Source organism: Dryobates pubescens, chromosome 2 (genome assembly GCF_014839835.1).
Source record: "Dryobates pubescens isolate bDryPub1 chromosome 2, bDryPub1.pri, whole genome shotgun sequence".
Classification (NCBI taxonomy): Eukaryota; Metazoa; Chordata; class Aves; order Piciformes; family Picidae; genus Dryobates; species Dryobates pubescens.
In genome coordinates, this window is record NC_071613.1 from 25,284,285 (window position 1) to 25,301,123 (window position 16,839).

The 16,839-nt window shown below is 42.7% G+C and overlaps 1 protein-coding gene across 1 annotated transcript in view; it reads right to left on the minus strand.

Annotated features, from left to right (window-relative positions):
• HDAC4 (histone deacetylase 4) overlaps positions 1 to 16,839 on the minus strand; it is a 264,688-nt gene that overhangs the window by 23,841 nt on the left and 224,008 nt on the right. Inside the window, exons 16-20 of the mRNA XM_054172206.1 lie at positions 16,332 to 16,452; positions 11,470 to 11,516; positions 2,717 to 2,824; positions 2,113 to 2,168; positions 844 to 931 (exon numbers count right to left, since the gene is read on the minus strand). Of these exons, the coding sequence (XP_054028181.1) occupies positions 844 to 931; positions 2,113 to 2,168; positions 2,717 to 2,824; positions 11,470 to 11,516; positions 16,332 to 16,452 (420 nt within the window). The remainder of the gene's footprint in view (positions 1 to 843; positions 932 to 2,112; positions 2,169 to 2,716; positions 2,825 to 11,469; positions 11,517 to 16,331; positions 16,453 to 16,839) is intronic.

Sequence of the window (16,839 nt, forward strand, 5' to 3'; positions counted from 1 at the left end):
CGAGATTATATTAATTACCCCAGCTTTGCATCATTAATTGGTCTGTGGGGTGACTGCTGATTAAGTGCCCAGCAAAGTTGTGTCAGACTCAACAAGATGAAAAAACTCGCACCCATTACCCAGACTCCCTCTTCCATTGCTACTTGCTGTAACAGGACAGGCATTCAAAACACCCCTTTCTGAACATGAAAAATAGTTGGTAGGAAGTGAAGAAAAGAATGTCCCATCCAGTAGGTGAAAAAGACAAATACATCTATTTTAACTTGTGGGTCTAGCCCATGGGTGATTTCTGTCAATATAATCAAAACTCTTGGCTGATACCCAGCATCTCAAATACCTTCACAGCCACATAAAAACAGTAACACATCCATCAGCCACATTTCTAAATTTATACATTGTCACAGTAAAACCCCAAACAGGCTCCTTCTCAACTCTGTTGCACTACTTGCAGAGAATTTCACTACTGTGTTCCAATTTAGAGATCTCTTTTGACTCCCTGACCACTTGCCCAGAGGCTGTGCTGGAACACAGGCAGGACACTGAGACCATCCAGAGTAACGGTCAAGCTGTTTCAGACAGCCTGCCCCTCTCAGTAACCAGTCCCCACATCCTGAAAAGAAATGTTGGGATGGATCTTAATAGTTAAGGTGAAAACCTTCAGGAAAAAATAACCAAGACCCATCAGGGTTTGCAGCTACTCAACTTTGAGTAGCATTATGGGTTTGCTTCAGAAAGTAGCTTCTTAGTAATTCCACTGATTTATAAAGACAGGGTTGCCCCTGCAAAAAAAACCCAGAAAAATTTCCCCAATGTCCCAAAGGGTAAGAAGTGGCATTTACTCACCCAGTCCACTATAAGGATTTTGCTAACATTCAGCCTTTGCTGGAGCAGCTTGGCTGCAATTGCGACAGAGTTAAAATAGCAGAAACCCCTGGAGGTGATTAGAAAGGGGAGAGAAGAGGAAAAGAAGTGTTGATTATATGCTTCCTTGGTCCCAATGCATCTATCATCTAGATATAACACAGTAGGAAGAAATGTCTTCTGCTCCCATTCTTATTTCCTTTCTGGAAGATGCATGTGTGCTCCATCTGAGACACAAAACACCCAAGCAGGTGTCCTGCGATCCCTCTGGAAACAGAATGTTTCACACTTGCCCAAACTCACTGCAATGAGATGCTGCTTGGTGCCCATGGGACTTCCAGTGGTGCATGTGACATGGCAAAGGGGAACAGAAGAATTACAGGACATACTTAAGGAAAAAGTTATTTACTGTGAGGGTGACAGAGCACTGGAACAGGCTACCCTAAGAGGTTGTGGAGTCTCCTTCTCTGGAAACACTTAAAACCCCACTGGATATGATCCTGGTCTAGGAGGTCGAACTAGCTCATCTCTGGAAGTCCCTTACAACCTCCACCACTCTGTGATTCTGTGTGACCCAAGGCTGGAGCATGGACCAGAAGAGTGTGGACATGCTCAGAGAGGTCTCAGAAAACAAGGTCAAGGGGAACTCAACAGCAAGCACTCATCTCTCACCAATGGGTGCTGAAACACCTAAGACATGAAACATCAGCACCTCCTAAGCCAGATGTGCAAAGCCAATGTGATTTATGCATGGAACTCTGATCTGAAAACAGTTTGAAGGCAAAACCCCTGCTGTACTAAACACATGCAAGATGCTCAACTTCAGCCTTTCCTTTGCACAGTCTTCCCACACTGAGACTCTCCTAATGCAGTCTTGTGACCCCAGGACACAGTTATGCTTGCTATTACTACTATTGGTTGCATATCCCTGCTTTCCTCATATTGGACAAACCATCAACATTTAATTTAAAACAATGCACAAGATTAAAGCAACTAAAAGCATGAAAGATTTTCCAGAGCATGACTGTAATGCTGATTCTTGCTAAAAACCACCCACCTGAAACCACTCAGCAGGACCTTGTCCTCTTCCACAAAACTACTGGGAGTCTGAGTACCTTTTAATACCTGTCTTGCATATCAGCAAGCAATAAATGCTGTAGTAACAACCTAAGAAACCACCTCTTTAACTTCCATCTGTAGATCACACAACAGACACTGAAGCAAGCTGATAAAGCACATATGCATACTTACATGGGTGTGCTCTCTTCTGCATGGTGACCTGGAGGCCGAACAACAGCAAATCCGTTCTACACACAGAAAAGTAAGAGAATGAAGTCAACCAGAAAGCAAAGTTTATTGCACAAAGATGGATATGGAGGTTGCAGCCAGAAGTGCGCAAATTCTGCTGTGGAGCTGTGGCTGGGTGGTTTTCTCACAAGACTGCAGCAGTGGCTGATGCTTTCCCTCATTTTGGGAGGGGAGAAAAATGTTCACATGAATTTTATGGAAATTGGTTGAAACAGCATTTCCTTCCATTCAGGGAAAAACAGTAATTCTGTGTGAGGTCACTGAAGCACCCAGCGAGCTGGTTGAGCTGAAGACAACAGCAAGACCCTCAGATAACACTGGAACAGTGATTTCATTTGCTGCTCTGGTTTCTTTCTTCCTTTTAATCAGCACATAACAACATTCACCAGGAGTCTGCTGTTCACTTGCTGATATCCTCAAAGATTTTTATGACTAAAGCCAGATGGTGCCATTAAAATAAAGCTAACTGGACCTCCTGCACAACACAGCCCTGAGCTGAGTCCTGCACAGAGTCTATATCAAAGCCAAGTGTTATTTTCATACCAACCTTCAGTTCTCCTGTGGCTACTTTGAAAACGAGCTCAATGACACAGCCTACGGCCAGGCGAGCGGCACCAGAGGAGTGAACTTCATTCCAAATTGTGTCACTGTCAACCTAATGGAGACACACAGGAACCACACTGATGAGCAATGAAGGTAGCCAGGAAATGGAGACCCACATGTTACAAAGAAATTAGCCATATGTATTAAATGCATATTTATGCATTACATTTAAACACATCCATTTAAAAGGCATTCGAATGCAGAATCAACCTTAGCAGTACAAAGGCTGGGACCTCTCTGATGCGCCCATCCAACTACCGAGCGTCCATCCAACCCAACGACATTCAAGAGACAACGGTTTGCAACAGCGATGCAACGCTGTAAGGTTAGTGCTGTAACAGAGGAGCAAGTTCAACATCGAGCACTGTAAATTTCCAGGTGTCTCCTACCAATACTCCTACCAACACCAGGCTATCGGTGTTTCTCTTAAATCCCTGGAGGAAAACAACCACAGATGCAATAAAAAGGTTTACAAAATCATTTGATGATTCTGTTAAATAAACCAGGATATGAGCATTTAAAAAGACACCTTCCCAGGACTGCCAGGGTAAGGTTACACTGACTGCAGCTTCTCAAGGGAACCATAAGGTTAACTCTGTCTCATCAGAGTCCTTCACCATTTAGCAGCTGAGCAGCCATTCGTTTCAATGCTAAATATCTGACAGAAGCACCATACTCTGTGTTCTCCCCCTAAAAACATGCAACTAGGCCAAAGGCAAGACAAGGCACTCTGCAGACATCTCCATATCATTATTATACGAGATCACATCCTAATTAAACAAAAAAAGGGAAGCTTTGGCTTTTACCACATTCATCCCAATAACCATTGGAAGACAAGATCAGTTTGCAGATGTGATGAAATGCCTATTCTCTTTTTTACTGCCATTCAGCCACGAGTCTGCAGAGAGCTGCAGGGGAGGGATGGCTCCCGCAGGGGCCGTTTTGAGGATGAAGTTCTGGATCTCCTCTGCTGCACCCCCAGCCATCTTGCACACTGCGATGAAAGCCAAGCTTGTTTGATTCTTGCCAGTCGTAGCTTTTGCAAATGCTGCACTGCTGGGACTGTCCCATGTCAGGCCAGCTTGGCTGCCCAAGAACATGGCATGACAAATGCAACGTTTCTCCATATGAAGGATCACCAGCTATTTTTCACATATTACTCTGTGTTGAGCATAATTATGTAAACAATGGCAAAGGAGAAGGAAAAGAGGAGATTATTTGTTTTGCCTGGCATCCTCAGTCTGTTCACTGAGCTGCAGGGAGATGGAATTCACCACAAAAGAGACTGATCTACTTCCTTCATGGTGGTGCTAAAGCCAGTGGAAATTGTCCCAGGCCTGTTATCAGGGACAGGTTCTGGTATTACCTACCGTGAGAATGCTGTTGAAGTCACAGCATGCCAAGAAAGCATTTGAAGAATACCAAAAAAGCATGACCATGTGGTAATGCTGCCAATATATGCACAGCCACAGACGTTGGGGAAAGCCACTGCATTGGTGGAGAAGCCCCACAGTGACTATTTGTGGTATGAGGGCTCCCCTGAACTCCCATGACTTTGGGCAGTAACATGGAGATAGAAGTACAACGGAGTCAGTCATGCATAACACCTCCAGGAGTCCTGGGTCAGTACTGGACATGTGCAGGAGATGGATGGGACTGATCTCATCATGTCCCTCCAAAAGCCCTTAGCAAGGCAGGAAAAAGACCTAGCTGCTGCTTCTCACCAATTAGTGCTCTGCAAACATCCATCTTTGGGCTCCTCATCAGCAGTCCCCTAAAACCTTTATAGGATAGTCAAGCTGTTTTGCAGTCAGGATGACACCGTTACTTTCCCTTGGGGCATTCAGCAGGCTTCACCCTCAGATCCTCTTACTGCAATGTGTGTGAGTGGGAGACACTCATGCTTTATACAACAGAGAACATCTACTTGTCTTTTTCTATGATCTGACCAGGTACCTCAGTGCCCTTAGTCTCATTGCTCAAATGAGCTACAACTACATTGTGCAGTCTGGGCTGAGCATATCTAAGCCTTATGTAAGCACATCTAACCAATCTTTGAACATATCTAACCCATGTTTCTCAGTCTTGACAGAAAAATTCTGCAGGACACCTGTAGCTAAGATCTTCCCTCTTAACCTGGCCACAGCAAGTACCAGGCCCCTTCCACAGAAGCAGAATTGCAGAGGGCCACCTTCCTTCACCATATACGTGAGAGGAAGGGCAATACCAAACCCCCAAAATTCACATGTCCCAAGCAAAGCTTTATCTAAGGGACCAAAAGACCCTTGAATCTCCACAAACATCTGTGTCAGCCTTCCCCAGAAAGAATGCAGAAGTCATTGCTGCCTGAGGAGGTCCTTTGATGCCTGCAAAAAACTAAGCTCATGTTGGCAGCATTTCAGGAAGAACAAGGAGGGCAAGGCAGAGTGCTTTTAAAGAGTGTGTATTTCTGCCGACAGGAATGACGTACTTAGAAAAAATATTCCACATGTGACTTAGAAGATAATTTCAAAGACTCTTGCCATGTCCTCACACTCAGGTCTCCAGTAGGAGGAGTCACAAGCAAGCTCTCCACTGCCCCATGCATGCAAACATCTCCAAGATAAGGAATTGACACCCAGTCATCTTCACTGGAACAGATGCCTAGAGACCAATGGGCCCTACTCCAAGGCAGCACTTCATCTGTGTGACTGTAAGAGTTTGAACAGTCCCACTGAAGTCATCAGTGCTCTGCAGCAGGGAAGGGGAGACTGCCACGGTGGAAAATGTTACTAATGTGTCCCTGAGCTGGCCTGTTCTCCAGCTCTGAAGCTGCTGCTGTTTGGTACATAGGCTGCTGTTGACCCCTCCATCATTCCTGAATTCTGAAGTTCATTGCTGGGGAGACACTATTTGGCTTTCCCTGCCTATGACCTCTTTGATGCAGCTGCCATCACAGGAGTTGTTGCTGGGACAACACATGAAGCCTTACCATCTGGAAGAACTTTACAGAGAGAGGAAGCATATTTTTGCCTTTTGTTGATCCAACTGCATATATTTCTCTTTTTTCTCCAGAGCTGGGGGATACAGCCGCATCAGAGATACTGAGTCTTCCACATGTGCTGCTGCTGGATGAGGAGTGGCTGCCCTGGTCAGGACGCTTGTCTTCTTTAGACTAATATTAATGCCTTGCTCTCTCTAACCAAGAAGCTGCAATTTCTGCTAGGACAGCCCATAGGAGAAGGCTCCTTTAGAGGTGGAGAGAGAATTCAACTCTGGGGACCTACCCCAGGCTCTTAACCTTTGCAGCATGTACCATTATTAAAAAATGATGGGGAAATGCAAAAAAGGAAGGGTGAACAGCTTGGTGCAGGCTCCTTTCTATGTGGAATGTCTAAGATGTTTCAAGGTGACATCCAGAAGAGTTTACACTTCCTTATGAACTTGAAGCCTTTATTAATGTGTATGATGAGGTTTGTACACTCACTGTATGTTCTGCTATACAATAATGTGCAGCTACTTCAAAACAAAATGAGTTGTATTCTAAAAGGTTTCATTATTCTAATCTTTTCAGTAGTGGAAGAGCTATGCAGGTAAGAAATTAAGCACAGGGACAAGCTGTACTGCAGCTCCAGAAGAGCAAAGGAATTCTGCTCTTCCCTCCTTGCGGCTTATCACAACACTTAGGTGACAGCAGCGCACACTGTCTGCACTGCCAGCAAGTAGTCTAACTGTGTCTCCTACTGCTCTAAAGCACTGATTAAATAACTCTACTCACATTTTGTTCTTCTAAAACTTGCTAATTAGCTTCCTCTCATTTAGATTCCAAAGAAGCCCCTTTCCTTGTCTCTGCTCTGCAATAATGTACTTTGCTTGCACAGGTACAGATTTTTATACACTCTAATCAAGACCTTCCAACCAAAAATAGAATAACATATTCTGGAAGACATCAAAATCATTAAAAAACATTTTTGAAAGCCCTAGATCTTGAGATATTTTTAGAACATGCAGAGAAAAAGAAAATACTACACACGAAAGAAAACAAAGGTATTAACTGTTGTTAAGATCAAGCCTTGGAGTGTTTTGAAGAATTTGGATGTTAAGTATGCTGGAACTATTTTGTAGATTTTCAAAGTTCAAACTCTTTTCTCCAAAAATCTCCTTCTAATTATACTGGACTAGGTAATGCTCTGGTGTGTGTAAGTCATACACTAAGACAGGAGTATGTGCTGCAGAGAGGTGAAGGTAACATCCCAAGTAAAAATACTGCACTTGCAGATGCTGCTAAAGATCAGCAGGAATAAATTACTGGTGTTTAAATCTAAGCTCACATCTGTTGATAGAAGTGCTTCTGTGCCTTTTTCCTTTGCTGCTACAATCAGATGTCTGCAGATGCGAGGAGGTTTTGTTAGCGTCAGCTAGGGCAATGTGAAGGCTTCCTTGCATAAAACAAACCAATGAACTGGGGGTGGTGAGGGGGAATCAACAAGACTTTCCAAGCACTGAGAAATAAAATTATCCTTTTCCTCAAGGATTTCAAGACACTGTGACTTAGTTTTTAAAGAGAGAGGCTAAAGGGTGTTATGTGATGAAGTTAGCTGCTCTGAACGTTTTCCTCCGCCTCCTCCACACTCTTGAATTTCCTTTGTTTTGCTTGCTGGTACGAAAAACTCATGGTTGTCCAAGCTCCTGACTTGATCCTTCATACTAGCACATAACAGCTCTTCTTGGGCTTCTCCCCCATAAACTGCTTTACATTGCCTTTCAGATTCATCTATTCTTTTAATCTACATAATATTCCCTGTGGAAGAGAACTGCCTTGTTTAATTGCTTGCAGAAGAAAGACTTGGTTCCAAGCTTTCCAGCCCCTAATTTCATGTGACACCCTCAACTCCTGAATTATAAGAAACAACAATCATTCAGCTTTCACCTGCTCCAGGCCAGTCCCCCTCCAGCCCACAAGCAATATTTTGCATCCAACACTAAATTTAATGTGCTATGCCACTATTTAGTTTTTTGCTATCATGATACTATCTGTATTTCTTTGCAGGCAGCTTTTGCTTTGAGAAGCTCAAATAAATGTAGTAGAATCAGCAAAGGACACTTGCTTATGACCTACCCCCTGCATTGCAACCCTTCAGCAAATACAGAGATTCCTTGGGGACTGTCATTCTGACCACTATTTCCTATCTTGTAGCCAGTATCAAATCCAGAAGAGGACCAGTCCCACCTTATTCTGCTATTTTAAAAAACTTTTTTCCTTTCCTTCTTTCTGTATGGCTTCATGTTTGCCCCTGGAAGGCATTTGGCAGACCAGTACTAAGATCTCCAAGCAGATCTTTACAAAGCAATCAGCCGGCTCAAAAGCTGTCTAGTGCTGTGGTGAGCTGAATGCAAAGATCAATGAAGCAGCCCCTAGACTGCACTTACCATTTAGTGACAAAGTCAGGGAAAATTAAACTTCTGCTGAAATTAATCCCTCCTCTTTCACAATTGCTCTACAAGCCACTGGTAGCCAAAATGATGTCCTGCAGGTGCTCTGACCATCACATCACCTGATACTGCTTTACCACGATGAAATATTCACCATTGTGAAGCTACTGGAGCCCACACAAACTTCTTGAAGTACTAAGGCTACCTCTCCACAACCTTCTCAACTTGTAAGGAAAAGATAAACCAGAGCCTGATTACTGCTTAGCAGTGAGTAATGTTCTGCCGAGCTGGCAATCGTGAGTAATCTCCATCACTCAAAGAAGCTATATGGCCAACTTCCAGCCTGAAAATGGCCTTGCAAACATCATCAGAAAAACACTCCTTAAGGTCTCTTAACTAGAACAATTGGAAATAATTTCATTATACATACACTCTATCACCCAGCAGTACTCACACGCTGAAACTTCTCAGATTTACACTTCACCTTCTCTCACACTGAAATCCTTCATAACTCATGTTTGACCCTTGGCTCTCATTTTGGTAAATTTAGTTTTCTAATTTCCTCATAAAAACCAAACCAAACCAAAAGCACCCCCAAAAGAAAGAAAACAACTCTACATGCCTGTCAAAAATGTCTTGTCAACCTCTTCGATGCAAAAAATAATTTGGTTTTCATCTGCTACTGAAAGGCATGCCCTGTGGCCCCAGCTAAGATCCCACTGTAGGGCTTCTTCCAACTGTTTCCCATGGAAAATCAAATCAAGAGCAACTTGTCTCACACAACTGGCATGCTAACAGAGACTACAGTTTTTCTTCTGCTTCTTCAATAAACATACCACGCTGCTAAGCCAGCTTCCCTGACAAACCTCACACTTTGAAAGACAGTAGAAAACAGGATTGAAAGGACTTTGTGAGATCATTGTGTGTTTCTCTTACCCTAAAGGTAACTGCAATGCACTTCATGCATTCTAGCCAGTCATTCTGCGCTGTGGCCTCATCTTCCCTACAAATATATGGCTGGGGTGTATATGTAATTAGAAATACATCCCCAGAGCAGTGAAGATCATGTTTTCCTGCACCAGCCACAAAAGTAGCAGAAGTACACAAATAGTTGGCCCTGTATCTTTTAGTTAACTGGAGAAAGAAAACCAAGCAAACTAACAGAAAGCCATTTTAATGAATCATAGAATTGCTAAGGATGGAAAAGGCCTCTAACATCGTCAAGTCCAACTGTCAACCTAAGACCACCATGGCCACTGAACCATATCCTGAAGTACCACGTCCACATATTTCTTGAACACCTCCAGGGATGGTGACTACACCCTCCCTGGGCAATGTGTTCCAATGCCTGCCACTCTTGCAGAAAAGAAAATTTTCCTAATATCCAATCTAAACTTCCCCTGGCACAATTTGAGGCCATTTCCTGTCCTATCACCAGATAGTAGGGAGAAGAGACCAACACTCCTTTCAGGTAGTTGTAGAGAGCAATGAGGTCTTCCCTCAGCCTCCTCTTCTCCAGACTAAACAATCCTAGTTCCCTCAGCTGCTTCTCATAAGACTCGTTCTCCAAGACTTTTCACCAGCTTTGTTGCCCTTCTCTGAACACCCTTTAGCAACTCAACAAAAAACAAGAAACAACCAACCAACCAACAGACAATATCGTAGCTGATTGCTAGTAAATTATTGAGTTTAAAAAGCTTTCTGTAGAAAACATGGAAACGCTCTGTTAGGATTGCTAAAACACTGCACACACAAAAAATCAGCAAATGGCTTATTTAATAATGGGAGGGTCTGTGGAGAGAACGGAGCAGTAAGTGAAGTGGAAACGTTATCTGTATTGTGAGCACATTGATAATAGCAGCACCGTGCCGCTTCCGGCCTGAGTTGAGGGTTTAATGCAAGACCCCTGGGCCAGCGCTAGGCTCAGGCACTGCCTCGACTTGTTACCATTCAGTCTTCATTTGCGAATGATAATTTTTTTACTTTGAATGGCATGCCTGACTGCAGGGCAGAGTAAATCCAAACCTTTTAAACTCTAGCCAAAAATTTGCCATGAATTAGGAGACTGCAGCATATTTACAATACAAAATAAAATATCTCTACGAGTGCTCAGCAGTGGTGGGATGAATAAACGCCGATTTTTTTTTCCCCCTCTCTTTTTTTCTTCTTTTTTTTGACGGGATAATTTTCAAAGCAGTGATTTTGCAAAGACTCAGGAAGAAAACAATTTTGTTTCATTTCCATAACAGAATCCAGACCTCTGAATCCAACCTCACGAGCTACAATTATGTATAAGAACTACCACTGTGAATTTTCAAACACAATGCCTTTTATTGTCTCTTCTCATTCTTTTCCCTTCCTGTTCTCTGAGATTTTTCTGTACTGTGACCCTCCACAGAAACTTAAGAGCAGAAAGTCTGACTTGAAAGGAAAATTTCCAAGTTTGCAGGCTTCAAAGGAAGTCAACAACACAAACCTTCAACACAAGGTATTTGAATGGCATTCATTTTTTGGTTTGTAGGGTTTTTTTCAGCCTTAAGGGAACAAACAAAAAACCCCACAAAAGTAATTTTATTACAGGGAATCTTGAAAGACAAAAACTGACATTCAGCTTTTCCATGATGGATGGAAGAGTATTTCAGTCACTTCCTTCAGAATCCATGCATGATTGTCCTGGAGCTCGAGAAATGAAATACACCAAATGCTGAAGCCTGCAATTCCCTCATGCTGTGTAACCTGTGAGACATTTAATTCAAGGACAGTAATGCAGCAACTTACTACCTACTGCAACTTGCCAAATATTGTCCTTCAATATCGCTATTTTATAAATATGTTTTCCACCTGCACTAGGAGGTAGGCATCTCTGAAGTACAAATACTGAAGATGAAACACCTACACAGCACAAGCGGCATGAAAAGCACATCTTGATTTCTGTGTAGAAAGCATTTTGGGATGCAAGGGCTGCTTTCAAAAGTAGTAATCTCTAAGTCATTAAACATCATTGCCTGGGAAATGAGGTTTCTCATCCTAAAAGCCAGAGACAAAACATGCCTATGAATGTCACACACACTTTGGTTCTCTAAAACAGCTTAAAAATCTTCACGCTGCTTTTGAAGAAAGGCACGTGAGGCTGTCGCTTTAACCCTGCACCCCAGGCAGACCCTGTTTATGGGTAACATCTGGTTGCAATTACCCACTTGATGGAATGCAAAGCAACAATTTTTGTTACCAATGGGACTGGGAGAACAAACAGGACATTATTTACACATTAAAGAGAGTACTTACCCCGACACCACCACAAGGAAGCCTGACAAACATCGATGTTAGAGAACCTGTAGGAAAATAAAAGGACCCTGTAAGTCAAAAAGTCAAAGTTCACCACATTTTGGTCCAATTTTATGGCAATGCTGCAATCTTTGCAAACACAGTAACAAACCAGGGTTTTCTTGCAATTTTCAGAAAACACATGACCAACTCTTACACATAAGGCACACACTTGGACTTGTTCAAAAGCCTTTCCAATATAAAAGCCTCCTAGAAATCACTTTTTATGCAAGGTTTGTGTGCGCTCTCACATTTTGGGCAGTCATGCTGCCTATAAATGACTGAGATGCTACCAACAACTGCTCAGCATGTCTTCTCATAAGAACATTTTAACCCCCTTCAAGTGAAGGAGGATAAGAAATCATAAAGATAGGGTTAAAAAGTAACATGGTTACTAGAAGATTTGGAAGCTCATGAGCTTCATAAAAGAGGAAGACAAAAAAAAAAAAGGTGGCAAAGAAAATATGTTTTGACTGAAAGAGCAAAACCAACATTAAGAATTTGAGAAAAACAGCGAAAACCATCTGCAGAGCTAATTTTGCATGTCTAAGAATTGTAACATCACTTTCTGGGCTTGCATATGAGCAAATTACCCTTCACTCAAAATTCTGCAGGTTTATATTGAAACAAGAACATGCTGCCTCATATCCATCACTACCCCATATGCATGACTTCTGCACATGTCTCTGCACCACAGGCAAACAACAAGGAAATATATACACGCAGACACTGTAAAAGATCTGAAGTACATTGCCTGAGATTCATTTGCTTGAGACCTACTTAAAGTTAATGAAAGCTAATGGTGAAATAAACTGGGTTGAGGTTTTTTCCACCAGGTTCTAGCTCTGGTCATATTTCTACTGAAAGAATAAATTCCCTTAAATGCTAAGTCCGAGCTGTGCAGAGCGTGAATGAGCCCTGACAGCAGACAGATGTTACCGAGGACCATGCTGAAGTCAAAGGCATCGCAGACACATACGTTACCCCTGTGACTGAAAGCGGAGTTAATGCATCTGTATTATTAATCTGAGTGCACAGCCAGATTTACTCTTTGATTAGATCCACATGAAAGTTCTTAGATCATCCTGCCTCAGACCTCCTGTCACATCTTTCACTGCTAATCCACCCATTATTTCAATATTTATCTTCTTGGCAACAATTTAGGATTGCTCTCCACAAATTTAAAAGCCATCTTATTTGCCTAGCTTTAAACTTCTTCAACAGGTTCCAAAGCCTTGCCCTGCTGAACTGAAGATGGATCTCTGTTTCTCATCCTCAGACTTTTTAAGGGCTTTAGCAACACATCTAGGGACAGAGTTGTGCAACCTGCCTCGAAAGCCACCACCTTCAAACCCACTTGATAAAACACAGGAAAGCAAATCTTTGCAATGCTCAAGGTCCTTTGAGGAAAGCAACTTTGACATCATTGGTGGGCTTCTGTTACAAATCTCTTCTCCTGCACATTTAAGAAAGGGCTCTCTTTGAGAGAGGAGTCAGACTCATAAGTAAGGAGCTACAGGACAACTGCAAAAGTAAAAGCAGTCAGCAAAGCCAAATGATGCCTGCTTACAATTCTGAAAAAGCTGAACTATTTACCCCTTACTGCTCTCTCCAAGAGAGAACTGCCAGATGAAGGGGCATCCACCTTATCATTTGCAGAAGCTTAAAAAGAAACATCCTGTGTTTTCATGCCCCAGTTTCACAAGCTCTTCTTTTTAGGCTGAGATTTCTCATGCTTTTTCTGCCTCATAGACATATCAAAGGCAAAGAGTTTACATGGAGTCAGCCACCGGAGTCGTACGCATGTCAAGACACTCACGTCTAACAAACTCACATTTGCATATGTGAGCCTCCCACAAAGCTTTGGTCTCAATCTTCAAACCTGCCATACATTTATGCTCTAACATATTTAAAAAAAAAACCCACAAAGCTGTTTTTGTAAATTTAAAAGCTTTTTAAACTTTCAACTGGAGAGGATGGCTGAAGAAGAGGCTGCCAACAGGCCTGTTCACCTCTATAAACAATTGTGCACATGGAAGTTTTTCAGGAAGGTTTTCCCAACCCATTGGTGGCTGTTACTCTTTGTCAGGTCCAGCACTGTGGAAGCCATCAAGTAAAGAAACTGGGGTTAGGGCCAGCATCACCCTTTCTGCCCTGCTCCCAGAGGAGAAATTCTCTCTGGGTGCTACACTGATGTGCCAGCCTGGTTCATGCCTCTCATCATTTTGGCTCACAGTGCTGTTCCTCCGAAGCCCTGGCTGTCAAGCTAACCACTTGTTTTCTCCTACCTGGTGTGATGACTGATAGTCACACTGAATGGTGAAGCTCTTTGTTCCTTCTCCAAGCTTGGTGTTCGACATGTGGCCCATTCACTGCTCCACGTTCAAGGAGAGGGCAACAGGGCAGTGGGAAGGGGCAGTCCACTGCTGTCTGGGCATGCTAGTTGGCAGTGAGTCCCACTGCTAGCAGCTCAAGGCTAAATATAGTGTCAAGTGGACTTAGGAAACAAGGTCTAAGCTCAGCTAAGAACTACTGGAAAGCCCTCCCTGCTGTAAATCGTGGGAACTTGACATTCCGCCTATGGCTGCAGTTCTTTGACAACTTCATCTTCTTTGCAAATTACACTCAAATAGGCAACATTGTGTACTGGAATACCCTCAGGTGTTAGAATTCTTTTTCTTCATGATACAAATAAACTTGATCTCTATAGATGATTTAAAAGGAGCCATGAAAGACATGGAGAACATACAGCAAAACTACAGAAGCACTCACAGGCAGGGCAAAGAGTTCCTTCTCCTTCAGGTTCTCTAAACAAATTACCAGGAATGATTCAGAGAAACCTGGGTATTCCCACATCCAGTAATAACCAAATAAACTGTTTTTATCTCCAAATACATCTGATGGAACTATTGATACAGACTACATGGAGTCAGAGGAGGAGCAGAAAAGTATCTCAAGAGAATCTGACACCTCAATGAGCAGAAAACACCAGTGTTATGACAGTCCACCCTAAAAACCTATCTTGCAAGGGTATCTCTGACAGGAGAGAGGTGTTAGGGTGACCCACTGGCCACTCAGGCCCTGCATGCAGATGATGACCATGGCCACAAGCATGGGGCTAACTGTCCACTTGAGGCTGGTGAAACCAACAGGTCAGGTGCTGGAGGACTGTCTACATCCCAGCACAGCACATGGTCAGGACACACATTCATGCACCTTCAGCACTATGGTTCAAGAACTTACAGAGGAAATCAGTCAGAGTGAAAGTGGTGCAACTGCAAATTAGGAGCCTTCTGCTCTAGGCAAACCTGCTCTGGCAGGAAGGTTGGACTAGATGATCTTCAGAGGCCTCTTCCTACCCTTTTCGTTCTGTGATCTTTGGATTCTCAGCTCTACCAAGAAAGATTTAAGTGCCGTTTCTTTGGACTGGTGGATACACTTTAAGCAAGGTGAGAGTTCCACACTACCAAGGATATGACATCATAAATTCTTTAAACTTTACATGCTAACTGTGCTATCATTCAGCCAGAGGTGCCCACTCTTCATTTCTCTGCATTTTAAAGAGGTGGTAAGTTAGCTATAAATACACCACTAGCTGCGTATTGAAACGACTGGCTAATAGCTTTCCTCTTTGGGGATCTAATATACATACTGAACATGTTGCAAAATCTTTCCAGCTCTTTTGCTGCCACTACTATATTATGCAGGCCATCAAGTTAATCCTCTTTTTATATCATTCAAAGTCAAGCTAATCCCAAAATAAACTTTCCCAACTTCTAGGTTCCAGAACTGTTTTTCTGCTGATTCCCATGTGAGAACTTGCCAAACTGCCCCTCCAGCCTATCACCTTTACAGTAGTAAAGGGAGATGATGGTGTCTCCACGGAGGTAAGATGCTAAAGTCAATGCAGTTTGATTGCAATGGGGTGTTGGTTAACTAAACAGTAACACCCTAGATTTTTTTCCCGGGGAAAACGTCTGTATTTTATGACAGATGCAGCCCTCTTTCAGGAAGATCCACTTTCCAGTGAAAGTGATAAACAATCTTACTTCAAATTAAACAAATGCAAGGCATTTGCAGATTATCCATACAAAGATGACAGATATTTGTTGATGACTGTGCAGCTGGTTGGTGCTGCAGATCCAGGTCCTTAGTATGAGTCTCAAGCTGTGCCAGGGGAGGTTTAGGCTGAAAGTTAGGAAGAAGTTATATACAGAAAGAGTGATTGCCCATTGGAATGGGCTGCCTGGGGAGGTGGTGGAGTCGCCATCATTGGAGGTGTTCAGGAGGAGACTCGATAGGGTGCTTGGTGCCATGGGTTAGTTGTTTAGGTGGGTTGGATTGGTTGATGGGTTGGACGCGATGATCTTGAAGGTCTCTTCCAACCTGGTCTATTCTATGCTATTCTATGCTATTCTACTCTACTCTATTCTATGCTATGGTGTTCCAGTTCCTACCTAGCAATGGATAACTTTATAAAATGCAGGAAAGAGTATCCAAGGATAAAAAAAATAAAATGCCTGATACACCTTTCCTCCTCGGAGAAATCTTCTTTTAGGTTTTGAAGACATCAAGGAAAGGAAGTTTCAGCTATCTAGAGTTTAGGGATCTACCTGAAGAAAGGAGATACCTTGCACTGTTCTCAAGCAGATCTTGAACACAGGTGGGAATAATCCTCTTGGGAACCAGGGCTGAGGATGGAGGGAGCCCCATGTCCCAGCTTTCATACTGGTACTGTTATGTGTTTGGCAGAATCACAGCTGAGGACAGTAGCAGGAGTGATAAGAGGTCAGAAAGGGAACATTCTCCTCAGGGAACATTACCTAGAAGTTTCTTGCTGTCCAGTTTCTGTCTGTTCAGAGGGTTTGTGCCGTACAGCAGGGTATGGGCTTCTGAGTGAACTGTCTGTAGCTCTTCTAGGGTTGCTTTTCTTCCACGAATGCACTGAAAGAGGAAAGAAAAGGAGTGATGAAATCACTGATGAACTGCTTAGATGTCATTAATGAACTTTTCTTTTTCCTTAGCAAATATAAAGACAGTGACCAAAAGCTACAAATGATTCTTCTCCCTAAAGATTAATTGTAAGACAAATTTTGGTTCAAACCCTTATTCAAATTGATAGCTTTACATATAAAGTAATCCTTAGATTTATTTATGGTTGTTTTACAAATACTTACCACAGAACATCCTGCTAAATTACACAGGCATTGGCCAAACACTGAATGTTCAGTTATAATCCATTAGAAAGCAATTCTCTGGTGTCCCTCCAAACAACCCTCTGACCAGGATTATTAAGATAACCTAAAAATGTCTTCCAAAGGCACTGCTTTT